The sequence below is a fragment of the Protopterus annectens genome, chromosome 12.part0, assembly GCF_019279795.1.
Source record: "Protopterus annectens isolate FY-2018-M chromosome 12.part0, PAN1.0, whole genome shotgun sequence".
NCBI lineage: Eukaryota > Metazoa > Chordata > Ceratodontiformes > Protopteridae > Protopterus > Protopterus annectens.
The window spans coordinates 1,361,646,547-1,361,673,919 of NC_056746.1; the positions used below are offsets into that span (position 1 = coordinate 1,361,646,547).

General features: G+C 42.0%; 1 protein-coding gene across 1 annotated transcript in view; it reads left to right on the forward strand.

The window, feature by feature from the left end:
• Positions 1-27,373, forward strand: part of LAMA5 (laminin subunit alpha 5) — a 1,615,491-nt gene that overhangs the window by 1,016,968 nt on the left and 571,150 nt on the right. Inside the window, exons 37-39 of the mRNA XM_044090412.1 lie at positions 18,852-18,992; positions 20,100-20,258; positions 21,083-21,187. Coding sequence (XP_043946347.1) covers positions 18,852-18,992; positions 20,100-20,258; positions 21,083-21,187 — 405 coding nt within the window. The remainder of the gene's footprint in view (positions 1-18,851; positions 18,993-20,099; positions 20,259-21,082; positions 21,188-27,373) is intronic.

Sequence of the window (27,373 nt, forward strand, 5' to 3'; positions counted from 1 at the left end):
TCATATCAGCCTGTGACAGTGTCACAGACCTTGGGTACACATACTGACCTCTTTCTTCGTTGCCGATCAGGCCGTGCTGCTGTATACCTGCCTCTATCATTGTAGTAGTCCCATGTGGCTGCACTGAGGAAGAGTAAGGTGCACATCAGAGAAGGATGAAGCACAGTAAAATGTTAGATGGATACAGCAGGAGTCACCAGTACAGTGCTGATAAGCTATCATTTACCTTGTGATAAACATTCTTTTCATGTGAAATTTACTAATGCAGGAACATTAATTACTCAATTATATCACCCACTAAGTTACAGATAAAAGTAAAGATAAGCTATCTTTTATCTTGTGATAAATGCTCTTTGCATGTGAATTTACTAATGCAGAAACAATAATTACTCAGCTTTATTGCCTTTTACCAAACCATGCTTTCACACCTTGTTATCCCTGTATATCTTGTACTGAGTGGTCGTATACCACAAGAAGAAATAATGTGCTTCAGTTGTCATTATCAGTTTAAATAAGAGAACCATTATGTGTATATAAACAATGTTTGTTATGAACACACAGCTTTTCATCTTTTTTACTGTTATTTTTTAATGAATTATTTTCTGTTAATTTACACTTTCACAGACTTTTAAAGGTCTGACTGTGTCCTTTATCCATTATTTCCAAAATAAAAAGAACGATTCTTAACTAGCCTGCCTTTTCACCCCTTTCAGAAAGAAATTGCAGTGCTTCTTTTGGTACAAGTTAGAAACATAATCTTAAATCATTTATATTATGATGTAGTCTTTGCCATTTTAGATGAAGGCCGTGAAAGTATTTCGTTATTTTTATTTGTGAAATAAAGTGGAAATTAAAACATTGCACTGAAGCAAAGGGAAATGAGGCTTTATTACTTACAATCTAATGCTGTTTGGATAAAAATAGGAATGTTATAAGTCAAGATTGTAAGTAAATTATAAAACTGAGTTAAGGTGGCTTGGGAGTCCGTGTCTAGTGTTTGGTTATCCCTGATTGAGAGTATTCAGGTCATGGCAACTTGAAGACTGCTGTCTGGTGTACAATAATGTGTCTCCTACCATGGTTTAAAAGGATGGTAGTTATATTTCTGAATGCTTGAACAGAGGCTATCCATGAAAATCAGTCTTTACTTTTAAGCTCAGGGCGTTGCAGTATGTGTCTGTGCTTTTTAGAAAGATGAGTATCTTGACTGTTATTGAAAGTAAGGAAGTTTGGCTGATGTGTAGACAAGGACTATATAGATCCATACTGGGACTATATAGATCCATACTGGGACTATATAGATCCATACTGGGGAATAATTCACTCTTCAGTGTTGAGTTTGGTTTGTTAGTGTTGTAGACCATAGTGTGTGTGTTGTACCTTTAAAGCCACTATAGTCCATATAGATACTGAGCACGTGCAAGCAGAGTGCCATTTTGTGTAAGCAGTCGGAGTGAAAGCATGTATGTGTGTAGCAGTCAAGTCAGTTAGCTAGTTTGTTTACGTTTTATGTTACAGTCATACATCCTGATGTGTTTGTGTAATAAACATCTTAAATGAACACCCAAAACTCATCATCTTATTTGAATATACAAGACGAGTGACATGGTGTCAGAATGGGATCCGAAGTCAAAACCATGAGGGCGCACACAGGCATGGCTCAAACGACTCGCAAATAACTCGCAAATGGGTCAGAAAATATTCCCAGGAACTTAAACGCTTTTAAATGATACTTTACTCGATGAATATGAAATGAAGCATTCAAAACATTCAAACTGAATTACTGAATAAATGAGATGTTTTGAAACTGCGACATGTTGATAAAAGTACTCAAAATAATTATGAAAAATGTTTGAAACAAAATCTGAATTGTATAAAATGTTCGAAAAAGAGCAAGGAAACATATTTTTTTGCAATGTGCTACTTTTTCGCATTAACGAAAGCTATTCAAAGTGTGCAAAGTGCTGGCAATGTGTGCAATGTAACAGTACAGTCTTTTCAAAGAGTACAGTTATTTCAAAAAGTCTGTTATGCAGTTGAAAATTATTACAAGTATCTGGTGTGTGTTTGAAAATTATTTGGCATGGCAGAGGGATTTTGCAGACCTACTCTGCTTGTGTTTGATAATGTTTCAGAAAATTGGAGAGTGTTTGAGCAAGAGTATGATATTTTCATACAGGCTGCTTTTTCTGATAGAGACGCACGTACAAAAGCATTTATTCTGCTCAATTTGAAAGAGAACATTCATTTGTGTATGCATCTGCTGCTTATGCAGAGAAGGAGGAAGACCACCATATTGTGGTACAGGCTGAAACGCGGGAAGACCCTGAGTGCTTAAAAGTAAATTTAGAGAAATGTGCAACCCTCAAATGAATATTACAATGGAAAGACACATATCTTACACAAGAGATCAAAACCATGGTAACAATTTTTCAGCATATACAACTGACTTGAGAAACAAGGCAAAAATGTGCAGATTTGATGATCTGATAGATGACTTGATAAAAGACAGGCTTGCATGTGGTGTTAATAATGATGCAGTCAAAAAGATTTGCTTTGAGGCAGTGATTTAATTTTAGAAAAGCCATAGAGATTTCTCAGATATATGAGCTTACAGAAAAGCACACAAACATGCTTACGAATGAGAAGAGCATGCCTGCAGCTTCTTCCAGCATGAATGTTGACAGTATGCAGCACAACATTAGAGATATAGGCCAAAGGGCGCTGCCCCCACAATGACGCCCAGGGCAGCCTTAGTAAAACTCAGGGCACATGCAGCAAAACTGAGGCGTGATTTATCAAAACCCATGGTAAACCTCATAGTCAACTGTCGTTATGGAGGCAGTCAGGAACCCAAACAAGAGAAGTGCTTAGCCTTTGGTCAGCAATGCCACAGATGTAAAAAGTGGAATCATTTCAGAAAGCTTTGTAAATCTAAAGAGGCACATTTCTTTTATTAAGAGAGAGCATTCAGAAAAGCAAGTTGATCAAATAGAAAGCTGCGACCCTACTTTTTATGTTGATGGTGTCTCTGTGCTTGAGGAAAAGGTTAATGCAGTAGATTTGTTGGCAAAGAGCAAAGTATTTTGTACTGTTTTGATTAATGGGAGACCTGTACAGCTCAAAGCTGAAACTGGTTCAAAGTGCAATGTTATGTCAGCAGAAATGTTTGCTAAAGTGGAAGCTGGTGAAAAACTTGATTTGGCAAAGTGTGCGAAGCTTGTTGAGTATGGTGGTGAAGCGATTCAAACTGAAGGCTCAGTAGTGTTTTCAAACTATTCTGCTGGGAACAGCCATGACTTGCAGTTTTATATAGTCAAAAGATACATGCAGTCATTTAAAGCCCTCAAAGATAGTTTGAAAATAGGACCAATTTAATTTAATAAAGAAGTCCACTGGGTAATCATCAATAACAACGAAGGTTTCACACAGAATATTTTTTCTGAATATGCTGATATTTTCAAAGACGAGCTTGGCAAATTCCCAGTCGTGTACTCCATGAAGTTAGACTACAAGGTAAGCCCAGTTGTCAGACCAGCACAGAAAGTTCCAGTAGCAATGCAGGACAGAGTTAAAAGCAGAGCTAGACAGAATGGTGAAGCTAGGAGTAATTTGTCCAGTAGAAGAGCCAACTGAATGGGTATCCTGCATGGTAGTAGCTCATAAGAAAAGCTCATATAACATTTGAATATGTATAGATCCACGAGATTTGAACAAAGCACTCAAACAACCTCATCGTCTGATGCGACCCATTGAAGAAGTCACTGCTGTCATGCCAAATGCCACTGTTTTTCTCTCTTAGATGCAAAAAATAAATTTTGGCAAATTTTTCATCAATTGAAAATCTTCCTTGCTGACCACTTTCAGTGCACCATTTGGAAGGTAAGGATTTTTGAGAATGCCATTTGGAATAAATTCTGCCAGTGAAGTCTTCCAATGTGCGATGGAGAACATTTTTTCAGGCTACCCCTGTACTGTTATAGTAGATGATATTCTTGTTGGAGGTAATGGTGAACTCAAACATGTTAGAAACCTCCAGAAAGTTCTAGATCATGCCAGTGAGGTGAACCTTAAGCTGAATCCTCAAAAGTGTAAATTCAGGCTGAAAGAAGTGACTTATGTGGGTTATTTGTTTACCAGTTCAGACTTACACCCAGGCCCGTCCAATCAAGCTGCAATTCTTGAGATGCCAGCTCCAAACAATGCCACATCTTTACAACATTTCCTTATCATGGTCAACTATTTAGGCAAGTTCATTCCTGATTTAAGTGAGCTTCAACAGTGCTATGAGAGCTGACATGCAAAAATGTAACTTGGTCCTGGTTGGAACAACACCAAACAGCATTTGATGTCCTGAAAGAGAAAATTGCCAGTCCACCCACAGTGAGCTATTATGATGTTCACAAACCTGTAACTTTTTCCATTGATACTTCAGAATATGGCCTTGGTGCAGTTATTCTTCAAGAGGGTAGACCAGTAGCCTATGCATCTAGAACTGTAACCCAAACTGAGATGCAGTATGCACAAACTAAAAAGAGCTTTTGGCAATAGTGTTTGCAAGTTTGAAGTTCAATGGTTATATTTATCGTTGACCTGTACAGATAGAGACTGACCACCAACATCTGGTTACTATTTTGAGAAAACCAATGCACCCAGCTGCAGCTAGATTGCAATGTGTGATGTTAAAATTGCAAAAGTACAATTTCAATCTTGTTTACACAAGAGGCAAACTTCTTTATCTTCTGATACTTTATCCCAATCGCCCAGACAAACCACTGACCAGCATGACAATGACACTAACCACTGACCAGCATGACAATGACACTAACCACTGACCAGCATGACAATGAGAGTGCTGATTTTGAAGTTATAGAAGTCAGAAATTTTTCTTCCACATGTCTTGATGAGCTCATAAATCACACAGCTTCATATCCAATTCTCCTGAAGCTGAACCATTTTGTCGGTCAAGGATCACCTGCAAAACAATCTTGTTTACCACTAAATGTGCAGCAGTATTTTCCTTATAGAGATGCGATTTTGCTGGAAGATGGTATCATCATGAAAGGTTCAAAAGTGGTAATTCCAAAATCCTTGCAACAAGAGTGCATTAAAATCTTGCACTGAAGTCAACCAGGAACTGATTCTACCAAAAGAAGGGCGAGAGGACTAGTATTTTGGTCTTCTATGTCAAAAGATACTGAGAAGGAAATCTCAGCTTGTACTAAACTGCACCAACAAAAAGAACCACTTCAGCTAAACCAGATCCCTGAACTACCTTGGTCAACAGTAGCTATAGATATTTTCGAATGGAATGGTCAGCATTATTTGGTATTAGTAGACTCGCATTCACATTGGTTTGAGATTCACCTGCTTCCTAACCTAACTGCCAGTACTGCCATTATGAAACTGAAGAGACATTTTTCTGTCCATGGTAGTCACAAAGTCGTTTCTGACAAGTGCAAAGTTTACAAGTCAGCAGTTCAAAAGCTTTGGTGAGACATGAAATTTTGTTCATGTTACTAGTAGTCCTGAGTATCCATAATCTAATGGCTTGGCTGAACATGCAGTTCAAAGTGGAGAAATCCAAATGAGACAAAACCAATATTTTTCTCAATTTGCTTAATCTCAGAAACATTCCTCGAGGCAATCTTCTTGGTTCACCTGCTCAGAGACTTGCGTCGAGACAAACCAGAACTACACTACCAATCAGTAAGACTTTGTTGATTCCAAGTGCTAAAAACAACAAAGCAGTAAAAGCCCAACTCATGAAAAAGCATTTGTCACAGAAATTCCATTATGACAAAACCAACAAACCTCTCAATCCATTAAAAGAAGGAGAGAGAGTGAGGATGCAGACAGCAAAAGGTTTTGATCGAGTAGGACTTGTAAAACATGTATGTGAGGAACCAAGATCATACATCGTCACAAGGAGTGGAATTTAGTTATAATTGGAAACATTTATTGCTGGTGTCCAAGCCAGTGTTATAGCATCTTGTTTGTATTGGAGACTCTAATTCTCAGAGTATGCTATCGAATGTTGCTGTTCCAGAGAATAATTTGTCTTCTGTTCCTAAAAGTATCCCTGAAGTTCCTGATGAAGAGTACTCCCCAGTAACTGTCCCTGTTGCTCAACCCAGTACTGATTATTATATTACGAGGTCAGGTCGTATCTCAAAACCGAATCCTAGATACACGACAACCTGGACGTGATTGTCGTTGTTGTTTACGTGTTTATATAATTTACATGCATATCTGATTGTCATTTTTGATTGTCGTTGTTGTTTACGTGTTTATATAATTTGCATGAATATTTGATTGTCATTTTTCATTTGTATGACAAAATGATCAAAGAGGGAGGATGTAGACCATAGTGTGTGTGTGTTGTACCTTTAAAGCCACTGTAGTTCATGGGCATGTGAATATAAGTACTGAGCATGTGCAAGCAGAGCACTATTTTGTGTAAGCAGTTGGAGTAAAAGCATGTATGCATGTAACAGTCAGTCAGTCAGCTAGTTCATTTAAGTTTTATGTTCCAATCATCCATCCTGATGTGTCTGTGTGTAACAAACATCTTAAATGAGCATCCAAGCCTCATTGTCTTATTTAAAAACACAAGACGAGCGACAAGTGGGTGTGGGAGACCCAACCCTTGTATTGGATGGTGTGGCTGGTTAGGTAAGTTAGGTCTGATGAATGGACTGGATAATCTGGAAGTTTGGGTTGGGAAGATGGAGGTAGAATTGGTGGATGTTCATCGTGTTTCACTGTTGCATTACTCTTGGGGTTATCCTGCTGGCAGGCTGCCCGCAGTCGGCCTGAAATTCCAAAGTCTTGGTCCGGCATCAGCTGCTGTCGCCTCTTACTGACGTCAGTGGGCCAGGGGTATAAAAGATGCAGCCGACACCATTTTCTTCAGTCTTTCTTGCTGCGCAGTGCCCGAAGCAGAAGCAGTTCGCAAGTGCCGGTCGGCCGAATCCTGAGATTTTCGTGTTCGAATTTCAGATCCGAAGTCTTCATTTAAAGCTAAGTACCCCATTGGGGAAACTTTTTTCTTGCTCCAGACCAATGTCAGAAAAAGTTAATAATTGTATTTCTTGTGGGAAGCAAATACCTCATAAGGACTTCCATTCTTATTGTATTCCTTGCCTAGGCCCTGACCACGACGTAGCTAATTGCAGATTTTGTGCTAGATTTAACCAACTCACTATTAAGCGTTGGTACGATTTTGCATTTCATTACTTTGGCTGAAGATTTAATTACACGATGTCGTCGGATAGCCATCCGACTACCGCAATTCACAAGAAACGCAAGGAAAAGGAAAAGGACAGGCATCCGAGGTCCAAAACTGATGACGAGGCTTCTTCTAAGCCAGTCACCAGTTCGCCGGTTCTCAGTGAGGCGCTTTCGCAGCCCCTGACGCCCGCTACCTCAGAGCCGCAGGCCGCTTCTGACTCCCACGTGGAGCAGACTAGGCCTCTGGAAACTCAAGGTATTGGACACTTGGAAAATATTCCCTCAGATGGGTCCAGAGCCGCTGAGCAGGCATCGGCTTCTGAGGGTGTTTTCAGGCCTACACGGTTATATATAAAACCAACTACAGCTACAAAGGCAAAGACTAAAGCACCACTAAAGACAAAGAAACAAGTGCAGCAAGCCCATGGACAGGCCTCCATGCCTAAAAAACAGATGCTCAAAATGATCGAAGACCTAATTACTTTGATCAGGAGTTCCCATTCCCCTCAAGAGAAGAGGCCTAGGCAAGAGACAGAATATGAATCTTCAGATCAGGTTTCCATTTCCTCTGACTCCTCTTCTGACCAAGAATACTCTCTCCCTCCCTATGAGGATTCCGATGCTGAAGAATCTATCCCTTCAGCCTCCCCTCCTGAGGATTATTCTTTTGGGGAAACCCTGCATACCATGAGGGAGCACATCCACTGGGAGAGCCAAGACTACTCAGAATCTAAGAAAAGGCTTAGAGATTTTCTTTTACTACCTCAGCACAGGCCTCTTGTGATCCCTCCTGTTTTAGACATTGTAGATGATGTATTTTCAGAGTCCGGCCTGCCCCCTGACTCTTTACCCCCTGCCTCTTTACCCCCTGCTCCTGTTAAGCCAGACAGATACTGCAGGGTTCCAGATTCACATAAATTTCTTTATAAAAACCCTGCTGCTGACCCAGAAAGTATTTCTCAGGGTCCCAAAGGGATCAAGGCTTCCACTGCAAAAAACCCTATACTCTGATAGGGATTCAAGGGCACTGGACAGATGGGAAAAAAGGTTTACACTTCTGCTACCTTGGCTGTGAGGGCTTTAAATTATCGATTTCATATGCTTAAATATCAGCAATGCTTATTGTCACTGCTTAAACAGAAAATGTTAACAAATTCTGAATGTGCAGAAAACAAGGAAATGCAGGATTTATTGCATGCAACTGAACAAGTGGGAAGTCATACTTTGCAATGTGGTTTTGATTCTCTGGAGGCCTCTTGCAGGGCCGCTGTTATGGGTTCTGTCATTAGGCGACATGCTTGGTTAAAGGAACAGAATCTGCCCGATCATGTTAAAGCAAAATTATTAGATGCTCCATTACAGCATGATACTTTGTTTGGTGTTAAAGCAGAAGAGGTGTTGAAGAAAATGGAGGACAAAGCGAAATCTATGCAGGCAGTTAAGGATTTCTTACAGGCGCAGCCACCCAGATTTAGCAGGAACTGGCCTACAAAGAATTGGTCCTTTCCAGTGTCAGACAGGCCACAAAGAGGCAGATACAGATGCCCGAGAGGCAGATCCCAGCCCCAAGGCTCATACAGGCCTAAACAATGGGGTGCTTCTACCTCCAAAAGCGGAGAAGACAAATCACAGCCATACAGGAAACGGTCCCAATGACTTTCTTCTGCCAGACCCAAGCACTCATCTTTTGGCAGCCCCCGTAGGGGGAAAACTAGCACTTCTTTCACAAAATTGGCACATGATCACCCAGGACAAATGGGTCTTGAACATAGTGTCCCAGGGCTACAGGTTCCACTTTCACACCCTGTCAAGGGCAAAAGGTATGCCAGACCTGCCACACAATCAATGGGCAGAGGCACAAGAGCATGTTTCATCCCTCATGGACATGAGAGCCATTCAGCAAGTACCACAGCAAGAGCAGGGACAAGGATTTTACTCCAGACTTTTCTTGGTGCCCAGAAAGGACAAAGCATGGAGACCACTACTGGACCTGTCTATTCTAAACACATTTCTAGACGTTCCAAAATTCAAAATGTTGACTCTGCAGCAGCTACTGCCCATGCTGGGCAAGAAGGCTTGGCTCGTAACTTTGGGCCTAAAAGAGGCATATACCTGCATTTCCCAATCAGACAATCTTGCAGAAGATACCTCAGATTCATAGCTGGCTCAATGCAATTCCCTGCACTGCCCTTTGGCTTATCTACTGTGCCCAGGGTCTTCACAAAATGCCTGGTACCAGTAATTGCATTTTGCAGACAAAGAGGAATTCAAATATATCCTTACTTGGACGACTGCCTTATTCAAGCAGAGAACAAGGACATTCTACTAAAGCATCTGGCATTTGTAAAAAGATTACTAATTTGCCTAGGGTACACAGTAAACGAAAATAAATCAAAACTAGCACCCTCTCAAGAGATAATATTCCTGGGTGCAAGCTTAAATACAACTGCCCAGATGGCTTATCTCATGCCAGACAAACAAAGGCAACTGACTTCTTACTTCAAAATGTTGGCAACAAAGACCCAGTTATCTGCAAAAAAAATTCTGCAGGCTTTGGGCTTCATGGCATCCTGCATTCTGCTAATTCCATATGCCAGACTGCATATGAGGAAACTACAGTGGTATCTAAAAAGTGTTTGGACTCAACATTGCCACAGCCTGGAAACATTAATTACCCTCATTCCTTGCCTGCAACAGGAGTTTCGATGGTGGGCACAGGCCTGTCACCACAACAAGGGACAGCCATTCATTTTGCCCACAGCCAGGCAGACATTAACAACGGATGCATCAGATTATGCCTTGGGGGGGGGGGCCCACATGGCAGGAAAATGTATTCAGGGCACATGGCCCACAAGCCAGATGCATCTTCATATCAATCAAAAAGAGATGCTAGCTGTTCAGAATGCCCTGACAGCTTTCAAGGATCTACTTCATCTAGGACAACTACTGATAAAGACGGACAATACTACAGTCATGTGGTACATAAACAAGCAGGGAGGCACACATTCCTACCCCCTCTGCAGACAAGCCATGACTTTGTCGGACACAGCATTGACTTATCAAGTTCACCTGCAAGCACAATTCCTGCCAGGAAAAATAAATACTGTGACAGATGAACTAAGCAGAAACCTCATGGATCCCCACGAGTGGAAACTGGATCCACAAGTCTTCAGCACGATAACAAGGAAATGGGGATGCCCAGACATAGATCTATTTGCCTCCCCTCACAACTGCCAACTACAGAGATTCTGCACAAGGACTTATCACAAGCAAGCATGGAAAGTGGATGCCTTATCTTTCAGCTGGAAAAAACTCAGTATATGCCTTTCCTCCACTGCCTCTCCTCCCCAAGGTACTCCTAAAGATCAGACAAGAAAAAAACAAAAATGATACTGATTGCCCCAGACTGGCCATGCCAGCACTGGTACTCAGTCCTAAAGAACTTGTCTCAAGGTCCAGCCTGGGCATTGCCTCAAATTTCACACTTACTGACCCAACAAAACAATCAGATCCTGCACAGCCAACTCAGGACCTTAAATCTGGCAGCATGGCGGATAATGTAGCCATTCAGAACACTCCTCTCTCCAAAGCTGTGATGGATGTAATGGAAGAGATTCTGTGCTTGGAACCAGGCACAAGGAATTGACATGTTTGTACCAAATATTCCTCAGATTTTACAATACTTAAATGAGATGCTGGACAAAGGCCTGTCCTTTTCATCAATTAAGATTCATGCCTCTGCCATTTCATCCCATTACAATACGGAACCACCTATCTTTTCTCATCCTTTAATAAGACAGTACCTCAGAGAGGCCAAAAACATAAGACCTCCAAGGAGAGCACCAATACCTGCATAGGACCTCAATTATGTCTTGGAAAAACTCACACTGCCTCCTTTTGAGCCAGCCTCAACAGCTGATATAACATTTTTATCCTGGAAAACAGCTCTGCTCCTAGCAATAACCTCTGCAAGACGAGTCTCAGAGTTACAGGCACTCATGGCTGTGGAACCTTTTATAATTTTTCATCCAGACAGGGTTTCTCTGAGGACAAACCCGACATTTATGCCTAAGGTGGTGTCCAGTGTGGCCCTTAACCAAACCATTCACTTGCCTACCTTTTATCCAAACCCACAGAACAAGGGTCAGAGACTTCTGCATTCTTTGGACATACACAGACAGCTACGCTTCTACTTGGACAGAAGTAAAGCTTTCAGAAAGACTGAGCAACTTTTAGTGGCATATGCTGCAGGACCACAAGGAAAGGCTATTTCAAAACAGACTATTTCAAAATGGATAGGCCATTGCATTCGTTTCTGCTACTCACAGCATGGCAAATCAGTGCCTAAGGGCATTAGGCCACATTCAAACAGAGCAGCAGCCACTTCAGCAGCCTTCCTCAGAGAAGTACCAACCAAAGACATCTTAGAGGCTGCAACTTGGAGTTCAGTGCACACTTTTACAAAGCACTACCACTTACCTCTCTACTCTAAATCCAGAGCAGGCTTTGCCACTGCAGTTCTGCAGGGCCTCATAGCCTCTCCTAATCCTATTTAGCCCAGCCACCCATCCTCAGCTTTAGGATTCAACCCAAGAGTAATGACTGAAACAGTGAAACACGATGAACATAGCACAGTTGTGTACCTACTATAAATGTAGATGTTCAAGTGTATTCACTGTTGCAGTCCAGGTTACCCTCCCACCATCCCCCTTTCTTTTGCTGGGGTTTATCTGTACTTCTCTATTCTATACAACCTATGTGGTGTATTTGCTTGTAGATGAAGGAAATGGTTACTTTAGTGCATGAATGTTTATTGGCATTATTTATTTAGCCTACCCTTTTGGGGGCACCTGACATCTGGGGCAAGAAAAACTGAAGAAAATAGCATCGGCTGCATCTTTTATACCCCTGGCGCACTGATGTCAGGGAAGAGGCGACAGCAGCTGATGCCGGACCAAGACTTTGGAATTCAGGCCAACTACAGGTAGGCTGCCAGCAGGATAACCCCAAGAGTAATGACTGCAACAGTGAATACACTCAAACATCTACATTTATGGTGGGTACACAACTTTACTTTTGCTGTCTTTGCTGGGGTGTGACAATGTATTTTGAAAGATGAAATGTAGTACTGAATATTTTTGGTAACATGTATGGGGTAGTTCTCTTTCCTGGCCACACAGCCTGTCATAAACCTTGGGTGGGACATAAGGCAAGGGAAGATGTCATTCTTTTCCATGTTGCAGTATTCTTAGTGTGGGATTCTCCGCCTCAGGTGACCCAACATCTTCTCCTATACAAAAGCTTAAGCCTGGCTGCAGTAGGTGCAAGGGATGTCACACGTAGGGCCGTAAACCAGTGATCTTAAATGTGATGTCTGCATGCACAGACCTCAGAGCTTTTCAGCCGCAGTCGACCATCACATTGATTGCTTCGCTCCTCTGCTTTGAAGACATCTAAAGCGAAGTACCCTGTTGGGGATTTTGGAGCTGAGGGATGCCTGTTCGAGTCATCTACTTTGGCGACTCCCCTCAAGGAAGCCCCTTTGGAAGTAACAGCCAGCATGTCCACGGAGATAGCTCAGATGTTGGTCCCTACCGATGTCATGGGGGAACAAGATAACGGATGACTGACCGGGAGGCCATTACCTGAAGCCCCTACTCCTATCCAGGCCCCTGAATCCAGGCCTTCTCCTAAGACTACTCCTTTGAAAAAGAAGCAGAAAACTAAACACCTGCCTCCACCTACAGAGGGAGTTCCAGACTGGCAGTCCTTCACTAACTCCTTGATGCAGGCCTTCATGGCCCTTAGGCCCATGGCTTCTTCCCCCTCCTCCATTCCTGTTCTCAGTCCTAGGCCTGCCTCAACTGCTTCTCTTCTCCCTCCCATGGCTCATGAAGGGGAAGAAGAATAGGAGGCTTACTACTCAACTTCAGATTAATCCATTTCTTATTCATCTCAAATTGCCTCTCCACTAGAATACTATTCCCCTGATGAAGAATCCATAGAGGGAGACTCCCCACCAGAGGATATCACCTTTGAGGAGACCATCACAAAGATGAAAGAATACTTTAAATGGGCCACTTACCAAATGACTGAAACTCAAAAGAGATACTTTGAGTTAATTCAAGTGGAATCTTCCTCCCCTTCAGCCATCCCACCAGTTATTCCTGCCTACCTTGATGCATTCTCTTCAGCATCTAAAAACCCAGACTCACAACCACATGCCTCTAAGAGGCCTTACCATTTTTATAAAGTACCAGATGAACAAAAATTTTTGGTAAAACCACCCCTGGCAGACCCAGCAGTTATTGTTGTATCCCCTGACAAGCAGTCAAGACTCATTCCTTCATCGTCTCTTTTGCCTACTGACAGAGTAAAAACATGGACAGGATAGGCAAGAGGGTTTATACCTCTTCCACCCTAGCCTTCAGAGCTATCAATTTCCAAACCTATATGATTAAATATGCTTTGGACCTTGTATCCCAAGCTTCTTCTCTCCTGTCATCCACACCTGACTGCCCTAGCAAGACAGAGGTAGCATCAAAACTGTTCCTGGCTTCTCAAGTGGCCAGACATTCTATTAGATGCAGTTGTGATGCAGCAGAGGCCACTGTAAAGTCTGCAGCTTCTGCATCAGTACTCTGCAGATATTGCTGGCTACACCGTCAACCCCTACCAGAGGATTTCAAGTTAAAAATCCTAGCTGCCCCTCTAGCCCACAATCTCCTGTTTGGTAAAAAGTCCGCAGACCTCTTTAAAAACATTCAGGAGAAAAGTAACGAGCTTCAAGACATCAAGCACCTGCTGGTGTCTCCCATTGCTAAATATTACAGAAATCACCCTGCTAAGACTACCCTTGTCATGAGGACACCCTCCTCTGCTAGCCCATCCTCTTCCAGACATAGGAGAGGAACCAGGAGGCAGACCAGCAGCCTCACAGCCTATTTAAAGACAGCCCTTTCATGACAGAAATGGCTCCAACAATGCATGACTGCCTTGCCCATCTCCCCTTGTCAGCCCACCTCTCCCACTGCTTCCCCCTTTGGAGATCCATCACCTCAGACCACTGGGTCCTGGCAATAGTACAAGAGGGATATTTCCTCTCTTGGAAGGAAAAACCCTTTACAAGGGGCATTCCATTCCCCCACAAAAATCAACTACACCTTTTTACTCAGGTCCTACAGGACCTTCTGAACCTAGGTACTATAAAACCTGTCCCTCCAGGATAGGAAGGAAAAGCCTTTTACTCAAGACTATTTCTGGTCCCCAGAAAGGTTGGCCCTTGGAGGCCAATACTGATCTGTCCTTTCTAAAGCCTATTCCTAAAAGTTCCATCATTCAGAATGTTATCCCTACAAACCCTTCTTCCACTATTGCCATCCCCGGCCTTTATGGCCACACTCGATCTGAAGGAGGCCTTTCTCCATATCCCCATAAAACCCTCCCACAGAAAATACTTGTGATTCACTGGGCCCTGTTCACACTTCAGTTTACAGCCTTGCCCTTTGGTTTGTCTACTGCACCCAGGGTATTCACAAAATGCCTAGCTCCAGCTATAGCCTTTTGCAGAACCAAAGGTGTCCAAATTTATCCTTACCTAGAAGACATCCTCATTCTTGCAGAAAGAGAGGACATCCTACAAAACTATGTTCAGTTCACCATTTCCCTACTGCAGAGCCTGGGATTCTCCCTCAACATCTCAAAATCATCCCTTACACCTCAGCAGGACAAAATCTTTCTGGGTTACAAGATCAGAGCAGATCTGATGTGGGCATTCCTCTCACAGGACAAAGTTCTCTCCCTCTCTACCCACTTTCAAAACCTAATGCAGGTTCAACAGATATCTGCAAGATAATTCCTGTGGGTCCTGGAACTAATGGCATCCACCATCCCTCTACTGCCTTTGGCCAGAATGCATATGCGAAAACTGCAGTATGACTTGAAGAATATGTGGTTCCCAACATGAACACCCTCTAGTTTCAGATTACACTCTTGCCCTGCCTCAAAGCAGAACTAAGGTGGTGGATTCACCAAATGGTATTGAACCCAGGTCTTTCACTTCAACCCCCCCAACCCCAAACCATGCAGATGCATCAGACCTAGGGTGGGGGGCTACCATGAAGGGCTTCATGGTACAGGAGACCTGGCACCCTGCCCTCCAAAAGAAACATAATGTGAGGGAAATGACAGCAGTCCTTCTGACCCTGAAAGCCTTTCTCCCAATCCTGCAACCAGGCCACCTTCTAAGCTTCACAGACAATACCACAGTCATGTGGTACCTCAACAAACAAGGAGGGACCAAGTCCTACCTCCTTTGCCGGATAACGATCCAAATTTGGGACCTTGCCTCCAGAAACAACTTTTTCCTGCAGGCAGCATACATTCCATCCCAGGACAACCAACAAGCAGATGCTTTCAGTAGAACATCCTCTCTACAGCATGATTGGATGCTGAACAGGGACATTTTTCTAGACACTGTCCACCGGTGGGGCACACCCCAGGTAGATTTTGTTTGCCTCCCCCAAGAACAGACAGTTGAAGAAATTCTGCACCAATGATCACTCTCCACTTGCCTGGAGGGTAGATGCCTTCAGCATTCCATGGAAGGGATGGTTTCCATATGCATTTCCACCCTTTCCTCTCATTCAAAATTCCTCCTGAAGATCAGGAAAGACAAACCAAAAATCTTGATGGTGACCCCCTGTTGGCCAAGGCAGCACTGGTTCCCCCTACTACTGTCACTAGCCAAGGGCAATCACCACAAGTCACCCCACAAGGTGGATCTGCTCACACAACAGAAAGGATCTCTCATTCATCCTCACCTGCAGATGTTAGGTCTAACAGTCTGGGTGGTAAACTTTTTAATTCCTTTCCAACACCACTACTCTGAGGACGTGCTTTTAGTTCTGATGGAGGCCAGGAAACCTACTACAAGGAGATCCTACATGTCAAAATGGGAAAGATTCTCCAGTGGTGTCTCCATAGGCACAGGGATCCCTTTCAAGTGGATACCCCTCTAGTCCTTATTTATGTGTGTGAACTTATCAAGGCTGGCCTTTCATACTCCTCAGTGAAAGTCCAGCTATCTGCAATCACTGCCTGCTTACCACTAGAACCCCCTCTACTAGCCAGGCTAGATGTTAAATTATTCCTGAGAGGGGTCTTGCACATCAGACCACCAAGAAATTACTAGCCAGGCTAGATGTTAAATTATTCATGAAAGGGGTCTTGCACATCAGACCACCAAGAAAACCCATCCCACCTCCTTGGGACCTAAACTTCATCCTGGCAAGACTCTCACTGCCTCCATTTCAGCTAACCAGTGCTGCAACACTCCAAATGTGCACATGGACACCTGTAACTGCTGCTGGCCCTTAACTCTGCTAGAGGGGCATCAGAGTTACAAGCTCTCATGGCCTGCTCACCCTACACTACCTTCCACAAGGATAGGGTGACCCTGCGCACTAACACTTCCTTCATGTCAAAGGTGGTCAGTGAACTGTCCTTAAATCAATCCATTCACCTGTCCACCTTCTTCCTCTCTCCAACTAATGACAGTGAGAGTATACTCCATTCCCTGGATGTGCACAGACAACTAAGGTTTTATTTAGACAAAACTAAGTCCATCAGAAAATCCAACCAACTGTTTGTATCCTTCCACCCCAGAGCCCTGGACAAGACAGTCTCCAAACAAACCATTTCCTGCTGGATAAGAAAAACTATCTGCTTCTGATACTCCCACCATGGCAAGGATCTACTTCAGGGGGTTAGAGCTCACTCTACCAGGGATGTGGTGTCCTCCAAAGCCTTCCTCAAAGGCCTGGACACAGCCTCCATTATGGAAGCAGCCACCTGGTCCACCATACACACTTTCACAAGACACTACAAATTGGACCACATCTCCAGAGCCAGGGCAGGGTCTGCTAGGGCAGTCCTGCAGGGCTTTCTGGAATCAGCTACCTCCTACTTTCACCCTTCCTTCTAACTAAGCTGTGGTACTCTCCCACACTAAGAATACTGCAACATAAAAATAGAAGGACATAGAATAGTTGTGTAAAACCTTACCATAACCATAGATGTCCTTCTCTTCCATGTTGCAGTATTCCTTCCACCCCCACCTATCCCCCTTCTTCCTATTGACCTGTCTAAAGGGCACCCACTAAACTACAGTCAGACTAGCCAGCAAATGGCACTTTGCACCTCTTGTTGACATCATTTGGCTCTCTCTACTGGACTGTCCAACTGGGCATTAAGTTCTGAGGTCTGTTGGTCCAGATGTCACATTTAAGGTCCCGGGTTTATGGCCCTACGTGTGATGTCCCACGCACCAACAGCAGCCAGGCTTAAGATTTTGTATAGGAGCCGACATTTGGATCGCCTGAGGTGGGAAATCCTACACTAAGAATACTGCAACATGGAAGAGAAAGACATCTACGGTTATGGTAAGATTTTACATAACTATTCTTTACCATTAGCTGTTATTTGAATTTGAGAAATCCACTTTTATTGTCTATTTTACTAATCATTTCATAATAATAATAATTAGCAGTTTTAGAGTATGTACTTTGATGTGAACACCAAGACTGTTGAAATGAAAATGGATATTAATGGTCACTGCAGTGTTTATATTGTATGTACACTGGAGTAATAGGGTGACCAGGGAGTGCTGAGTTAACTGAATTTTTATGTTAAATCTGATTCTTGTGTTTACAGAAATAAATGGAGGTGGTAGTTTCTTAAAAAAAGGAACTCTTCCATTCTATTATAGCTGTTAAAACACTACATTGCGGACTTCACTTACCCAGTAGGTTGCCACTTTTGATAAGAGATTATCAGATTCACATGAAAGAAAAAAGGATGCTAGAAGTTTAGAGTCAACATCTAAGTATTACAATAAAGTGTAGCGATCTGTTGGCACCAAGCATGCCTTTATGTAGCATAATCATATTAGACATAGGTACAACAACCGGAAAATGATGGCTTAATAATAGCTTTGTAAGTTTCTTTATATAAATATAGCTCAGTTCTTAACAAGACAGTAAAAACAGTACCTTTTATACATACATTTTTATGTTAGTACATTAAAATCAGTATAATTTATCCAAATCTGTTATAAACTGTAAACTACAATGCTATTTAAAAGTTTAGCACTGATATAAAGGGAGAGAAGTCCTTTTCTCGTGTAACTGTGTATATATACAGACGTATTTTTCCTCAGATGTTTATAAATTACTTTTTATTAAATATTACTGATTGTGTGAAACTTGAGCTCTTTTCATACATATTTTATCAATTTCCTAACAACAAATATTAATGCACTCTTAAAAGTATATACAAGAATTTTGGAGAATGCCTTACGATATTAGATGTATATTAATCACGAGAGTTATATCAGTTAAACATTTTTGAAAATGTGATCATAACTTTTATCTTGATGTCTATCTGATGTGAAAACTTGAACTCTTAAATGGGCATCTAGAGAGTTCCGCTGAAAAAGCTTACAGGGACACCAGTATGGTGCATGTCTGTGAATGGCAGACTTTGAACTCTGAGAAGTGTTGATGGGAGCACTATGGGTGTCTTCCTTTATCTGAATACTGATCTGTTTTACACCTCAGGAAAATGTCGAAGGACATAGATGCGACCGCTGTCGACTTGGAACTTTCTACCTGGATCCAGCCAATCCCAAGGGCTGTACCAGTTGTTTCTGTTTTGGAGCCACAGACCGTTGCCACAGTTCCCAAAAATTTAGGAAAGAGGTATTTGCAACTTCTTGTTGTTTGCTTGTGGTCACAAAATAAACAGACAACATATGTAAAGCTTAATAATTTCTGTTGCATTTTGTCTGTGGGGGATGCTATTAACTGTGGAAAAGAGTCATTTGATGAAAGGAACATAGAAACATTGATAAAACTGATAAGTAGAACTGGCTAGAGCCGTCTTGCGTGGCTGCTGTTGGTTTCTGTCTTCTGAAAATGCTACAAATTTTGTTTTAGTATTCTTGTTAATATGACTAGGGTTCTATGTGATTTTTTTTTACTAAGCCTTTTAAGTCGCCCTGGTCCCATGGTATCACCATTGAAGTCTGTTTTGAGCATTATTCTGACTCGACAATAAAGTTTATCCCAATGTCACAATTTAACTTATTCCAGCCTCATACTAGTTCTCTCACTGATCTGTATCTTGCTTTGAAAGGCTCATTCTCATGTGCCCCATCTAAGCTGATGCTTCAGTCATAGTTAGCCCCCTCCTCTTCATAGGCTCAGGTGTATACAGGCTAACAACTGCTGGGCCTTTATAAGCCTTCCCAGTCTTCGAGGCTTTACATGTTTTTTCTTCCCTGGTTTCTCCTCATGTGATTTTTGGAAATAAGTTTCTGATTGTTATCTTTGGAATTTACTCTGTTCATTTTATCCTTGAAAAGTCTGAAAGCTAGAAGTAGATGCATCAGTGATACATACTGTTAAATTTTACCCTTTCTGATGTTGGTGGTTCCCATCAATGTACAACTCCAGATTTCACTGGTCCCCATAGCAATGACTGTTCTAGATCATCACATAGTTATTTCTATGTTCTGTTTCATGCTTTTGACCAATTTTATTACCCAGTTTCCCCAATATAGTTTAACTCACGTTTGAGTGCTTTTATGTTATGAGCAGATAATGTGCAGTCAGTCTCTTCTTGTGAACCTATCTGCAGCAATTAACTTCCCAGATGATGTAGCAAATACAAAAATAACTATTTCATAGCATTACAGCTTGTTGTCTAAAACCTAAACCTTGTACATAATCAGTGCAGTGTGTATATCTTAAGTGGTTTTATGTTAAATTTGAATAAAAATTGTTTGTGCACATGTTCTTATTTAGCATGAAGATCTCACTGGCTGGATATTGGTTAGTGGAGATCGTCAAGAACTTCCACCGCCTGAAGTGCTAGGGGGCGGTCTTCAGGTCGATGTGCGTGATATCCCTGATGTTACTCTGGAGTTGTACTGGCAGGCTCCACCATCCTACCTCGGGGATCGGGTAAGTTGAGTACCGATACAGTTTGTGTAAAAGTTATTCTCCTTCTACCTTGCTTATGTGTACAAGAAAATCAGAATTAAAACTAATGTACCAGTTGATAGTGTGCTCTCCCAGTCATCAAATGTTAAATAAATAAATAAATTTCAGTGCTTGACTGGAGTCAGATTAAAACAAGTCCGCAATTCTTTCATGGCAGCTTAGTGGCACAGTGGTTAGCTTTGCAGTCTCACTGTTATTGGATTTCTGCTGAATGTACGCACTTGCTTCCTCCCCCATAATGTAAGTGAATTGGCATTTCTCCAAACTGCCAATAAATATGAGTGCTGTGTGAGAATGAGTGAGTGCTTCCAGTGATGGACCGGAACCTAATTCAGAATTAGTTCCAATCTTTGCACTCAGTGGGTGCCAGGATAGGCTGTTGCTTTCCTGTGACCCCTTATTTTATTAAGTGGGTAATCTGAGAATGAATGAATGAAGGAATGACTGTTTTAAACTGAACTATGTTTAGCTGCAGTGAATAAAATATGATGATTCTCCTCTGAGTAAACCAAGGATAAGCATAAATGACATATTTCTGGGTTAAAGCTGTAGCAAAAGGAATGCAAATGAATTAAGAACTGTAGTTATCTTGTGTTTTTGTGCCTTACATAACACTCACAGAACCCTTCCTTTTGTATTAGTCCAAAATCATATCAATTTGTGTAAATTCAAACGTTGAGTAAAGTCTGAATTAACAGAGAGTACAAGTCTATGAAGTAAAGGACTGTTGTTGCAAGTGGCACTAACGAAATACAAACACCTTTAACTCTTTGTGCCAATACTAGGTGTCGTCTTATGGTGGACATCTGCAGTACCAGCTTAGCACTGTCCTGGAGAGAGGGGACAATCTCATTTTGCCAGTGGAGTCACGGCCTGATATTATTCTGAAGGTACATCACTGCATTTCTTAACTACTGTTCTCAACCCAGTAGGCAGCAGGGTTATCACTGCATCCAGAAAATCATTTATTTTAACCCTCCTCTAAGAAACATCTTAATATGCAAAGTTGACATTTTGCTGCTGGGCTGTTTTGGTGTTGGGCTTTTAACAAACTGTACTGTTGTTGTTGTGACTGTTCCAGACTATCATAACTGTTGGCATGAACATAAAAATACAATATGCAATGGTGTAAGATTTACTTCAGTCAGCTGTCAAATGTCACTTTCTCTTTCCCTTTTCAAAGTCATCACTGACCCTCACTTTGGATATAGCTGAAAGAAAAAAATCTGAAGAACTGTGCAAAAAGTTGCCTTAACAAATACCTCACATGATGCAAAGTACAAGGACAGAAGGAACAACAAAACACTTTTCTGCATATCCAGACACGGAGTGTACATTTAACAAAATCCTAACAAGGCTGCAGTACAGTCTTTCAAATAAACGAAAGTCTACTGAATGACTGTATTATATACAGTCTAAATCAGGTGTAGCCTAAGGGTTTCTGTGTACCGTCTTGTCCAAAGATGCAGAAACTTTGAGCTGAAAATTGAGCCATTATTGAAAAGTCCAAACATTCCTAGTGAAACAAGAGTAAAGATTAAAATAAAAAAATAAAAAAAAAACACTATGGTCAAAAACTTGCAAAATGTATTTTATCATATTTTGGTCTTCTGTGCAGTACTGATAGCTCCACTGAAGTGTACTGGTTTATTTTATAATTATTCTACCATAATATAACCTGATGGATGTAGCTTACGACCTCTTTTATTGTGAATTGAGGACATAGTTAAAAATTAAGAACAGTCCTCAAGTCAGGGAGTTTTTTTTTAATTATTGACTCTCTTCACTTAGAAATAGATTTGTATTAGTGCACATTTTCTAAATAACAAAATGTCTGCAATTCTAATATCTGGTGTTACGTAACAAGTTTAAACCTCAATGTTTTGTCACAGAATAACACATCGTAGAGCAATAGCAAAATATGAGAAGAAATTAAGGACAGTTGAAAAGCATAGTAATGGAGCTGTTTGTAACAGCACAACTATCAACCTCTCAGCTTTCAAAATCAAACAAGGAACCATTAAAAATCATAGCAGAGGATCCAGAAACACATCACTCAAAATCTGCTTATGAATAAATTTACATGGCTGCTGTGGCAGGAACATAATAAATAAATTTACATTTTCTCAGGTATGCCCTGTAAAACTAGGACCATTAATGTAGTGCTAACAGATACATCCTTATGGCGTTATGACAAGTTACACATGTTTATGTCCAAACAGTACAAAACAGCCAAACATCCAACTGCAGATGCAGACACACACATGCACGCACACACACACACACACACACACACACACACACCATATATATATATATATATATATATATATATATATATATATATATATATATATATATACTCATACTCACTCACGCACACACACACACCACATGCATACTCACTCACACGCACACACCATATATATACTTATACTCACACACACACACACACACACACACACACACACACACACTCATGCTCATACACATCCTGTTGACAACTTTGTCTTATATAGTATAAACCTCTAATGTGTTACATCACCTGACTGCAGTCTTCATGAAAGATGTACCAAAAAATTAAAAGTTTTTCAAGGGACAAGGCAAAATATGAGACAAAATCAGGAATGTTCTGGAAAATCAATGATTCTAGAGAGGTATGACTGAGCAACATCTTACCTAGAACCATCACTAACACCAAAGTGGGAGTTTTCATACTGAGGGGAAGAGGTAAAAAATATCTGTACCTTCAAACAGTTCATGAATGACAAGATTTTATCTTACCTGAGTCATGTGTGGGCAGCAACAACAGTTTCATGCAGAACCGCTGTCACAGTACCAGTATACAGAAGGTGACCTGTTGTATATACTTCCTTTACATTTGTAGATCTCAGTCCAAACAACTTCACTCGGGACTGCAACTTCTGAAGTTCAGAAGTGCAGTCTTCTGTAGATTTGTCTGTGTTCATCGCTTCCCTGTACAGTGACTCACCATGAACCATAAAAAAATTGTTTCCAGTAACCAGGTCTCATGCATCAGCATCCTGTCACTGTTCTCTGAGCTTACAGCTCAGATGTTGTTAAACTCAGACCTCCCAACTCTTTTATATTAACTCGCACCGTCGCATGTTTGTTGGATGTCACAGAACTTGCAGGCAGCATTTGCTTCAGGAATGGAACCGCATGTGCAGCAGTTAATCTGGCAGGAGCAGCAAGCTAAGCAATAATAATGTAGTCAACTTGATTTGAGCTACTTTATACAAGGGGAATACAGGGTTTAGTTCACAGTTTATTCTTACAATCATATATGCTGTTTTACACACGGTTTGAAAGAAACTTTTGAGATTCCAGCTGCTCTCTGCTGTTTGATTCTTTGTTCCCTTAACTGTTTTGCCTTAGACAAGCACCTCTCTTTGGCTGTACAACTAAGCCCATGAAAACAGAAATTGCAGTTTTCTGAGGACAAAACAGAGCAGAGATGAAAACTTAAGTTAAAACCAGAACTCTGTGCTGAAAGCAGAACAGTTGAGAGGTGTGCCATACAGGCATAATTTTGATGTACAGCTAAGCTATTCCTTATCCATAGTGTACTCTATAACCTCATAAAATGACTGAAACTCCACTTTTCAGACTGTTGTGTCCATCCTCTTAGAATGGGAGGTGCTCTGAATTACTGCTTATTTTAAGAATATCTGAACAATGTGTCAGTAAGTAGTTTTTCAGTGACTTTTTTCTGAGTTATGTTCTTTGCCATCCCCTAAATATATAGTCTTTCCTTGTTTCATCAATAAAAAGTAGTTTCATTATTTTTCATTCTTCTTCTTTTGGCTTTTCCCGGTTAGGGGTCAGCACAGCAGATCACCTGTCCACTCATGATTGGCAGTGGAGTTTTACAGTGTCGAGTTGCCAGCCCGGCGCCCAACCTTCCACAGAAGGCGCACACACACACACACACACACACACACACACACACACACACACACACACACGCACTCATGCCTAGGGTCAATTTAGAGCATCCAGTCCACCTACAGCATGTCTTTGGGATGTGGGAGGAAATCGGAGCACCCGGAGGAAACCCAAGTGATCACAAGGAGGATGTGCAGACTCCGCACAGAAGGCACCCCAGCCAAGGATCGAACCAGAGAACCTTTTGCTGCGAGGTGGCAATACTAACCATTGCACCACCGCGGCCGCCCTAGTAGAATTTGTTAGATGCAATGACTCCTATTCACTCTCTTCTGCTGCCAGTCAACCAGCAGTGTCAAGTTTCCTATCATTACAGCTCAGGTAGCCTTTTCAACTGTGACTGAAAGGACACAGTAAAAAAAACTATGATGATAGTGTTTGGAAAAAAATTGCTGTCATTTATACAGCAGTAATGCTGTATGATCCAAAAGAAATTTGTTTTGCATATCTAGAGGGAAGGAAACATGGCAAGGCTGCTAGTACCTAGCTTTTTTTTTGGCGGGGGGGGGGGCAAAAAATCCTAAATGTAATGGACAGTAAGATGTAAAAGGATATGAGGGAAAACTTTATGAATAAAGCAATTTTGTTTTTCAAGAGGTTTTATGCAGACGTAGCTTATTGTGCACTGATGAGGCTGAAAAGTGTAGGCACACTTCTGCAATAGAGGGAAAGCTAAGTTACATTTTATATGTGCATCTCTAGGTATTGTTTTGTAAGGAGGAAGCTCACTGAGCTGAGGAAGAAGAGTAAAAACAGGATGTCCCCAAAGCAATGCATCAGCAGGGACAGTGGCTCACACCATCTTCTTTTTCTTTGGCTAGAAGAAATATATGGCTGCTTGTTAATGAGTGTCCATCTTTCCTTCTTGATTATTTCATGGAGCTTTAAGTACCCTGATGAAGCCTTTTTCACTATTTTCCATATGTACTTCTTAGAGTCATTGTTCTGAAGAGGTATTTACAGATGTTCTTTGTGTTTCACTGTTGCAGTCATCGCATTTGGGTTATCTGCCTTCAGGTAGCCCACAGTCAGCCCAAAAACCAGAGACTTAGTATTTCTGGGTTGGTTGCTGTCGCACCAGGACTGACATCAGGTAATCAGGGGTATAAAAACAAGCAGCTGACGCCATTACATCAGGAATCCGATGCAGAAACAGTTCACACGAGTGCCGGTCGGCCGCTACCTGAGTTTTCATTTCCGAATTGAATTATCCTGAAGTCTTCTAAAGCTAAGTACCCCGTTGAGGATCCTTTTTTCTTGCTCTAACCGATGTCAGAGAAAGTTGACAATTGTCTTGCCTGTTGAAAGCAAATACTACACAAAGATTTCCATTCTTACTGCGTCACCTGCTTAGGCCCAAACCACGACGTACCTCACTGTTGGTTTTGTGCCTTGTTCAGCTCCCGAACTATTCATCGTCAGGCCCTTTTTGTCACTAGATACTTTCGTTCTTGATCTCCGTATTCCGAAATGGCTACGGTAAGCCATCCGACTACCGATATCCAAAAAAAAAGTAAGGATAAAGACAGAGACAGACCGTACAGGTCCAAAGCTGCCGATGATGCTTCCATTAATCTAGTCCCCAGTTCACCGGTACTCAATGAGGTGCTTTCGCAGCCCCTGATGCCCACTTCAGTGGATTCACAGGCCTCTACCGAAACCCATTCAGAGTCCGGTATGCTGTGAGACTCTTCTTTGACTACGGAACCTGCTGATGTCTCTACCTTGGATGGGTCTGGAGCCACTGAGCAGACACTGGCTTCTGAGGAAGTTCTTCACACTACCGATGTTCGACACAAACAGACAACTTCTTTCACGTCTTCAGTTCTGTCTAAAACTACCAAGTTTCTTAGGCCAAGAGTATGCGCTACATCTAAAAAAACGACGACAAAATTGCATGCACCTGCTCCCTTGCCAAAACATCAAATGCTTAAAATGGCAGAAGACCTTATTATGCTGATTAGGGGGAGGGGTCTGTATTATAAACCCAAAAGTTTACTTCAGTGAATGCTCACATGAGAGAAAATGCTGGTAAATGAAAGGGTGTTTGTGGGGTCACGGTACAGTGAGGAGTGGTATTTTTGCCCTTTCCTCACTGTAGTGTGATCTCGGAGTTGGAATATATAGATGTTCATCGTGCATACAGCTGCAGTAATCACAGATGGGTTCTCTGCCATCAGGCGGTCCCTCGGTCGGCCGAATTCCAAAGTCTAGGTCCGGCGTCGGTTGTAGTCACTTTCTCTCCTGACGTCAGTGAGGCCGGAGTATATAAGACACAGCCGACGCCATGTTCTTCAGTCTTTTTTGCTGCGTGGTGCCCGAAGCAGAAGCAGTTCGCAAGTGCCGGTCGGCCAGCTCCTGAATTACGGAAATATTGGAAACCGAAGTCTTCATTAAAGCTAAGTACCCCGTTGGGGAAACTTTTCTTGCCTCAGACCGATGTCAGAAAAAGTTAATAATTGTATTTCTTGTGGGAAGCAAATACCGCATAAGGATTTCCATTCCCTCTGCATACCTTGTTTAGGCCCAGACCATGATGTCTCGGGCTGTCGCTTTTGCGCTACCTTCAATAAACGCACTATTAAGCGTCGGGCAGAGTTCGCCCAACACTATTTTGGTAAAGCCTTTGATTATAAAATGTCATCGGATACTCCGACTACCGTTTTGTCCAAAAAACGCAAGGACAAGGACCGACACACGAGGCCCACGGTCCCCGCCGACACCATGCCAAGACAGGCTACACGTGGTCTGGTTCTCAGCGAGACGCCTTTGCAGTCCCTGACTACCGACGACACTCCTTTGGCGGTGTCCTCTGTACCCGAGACCGCTGGGACCTCGGCCCTTTCCCAGACTACAACCACCGAAGCCTTTGCTAATGTTGAGCCTACTAATGTGGACAGGTCCACTTCCACCCATGGTGTCTTTAGACCCTCATTTTCTTTTTCTATTAAGGCCTTTACTAAATCCAAAGCAGCCAGGCATCCCAAGAGGCCTGTTGCACAGGGCCCATCTCCAGGTCCCATGCCTAAAAAACAGATGCTTAAAATGGCTGAGGATTTAATTACTCTTATCAGGGGTTCTCAACCCCCTCCAGACAAGAGACCCAG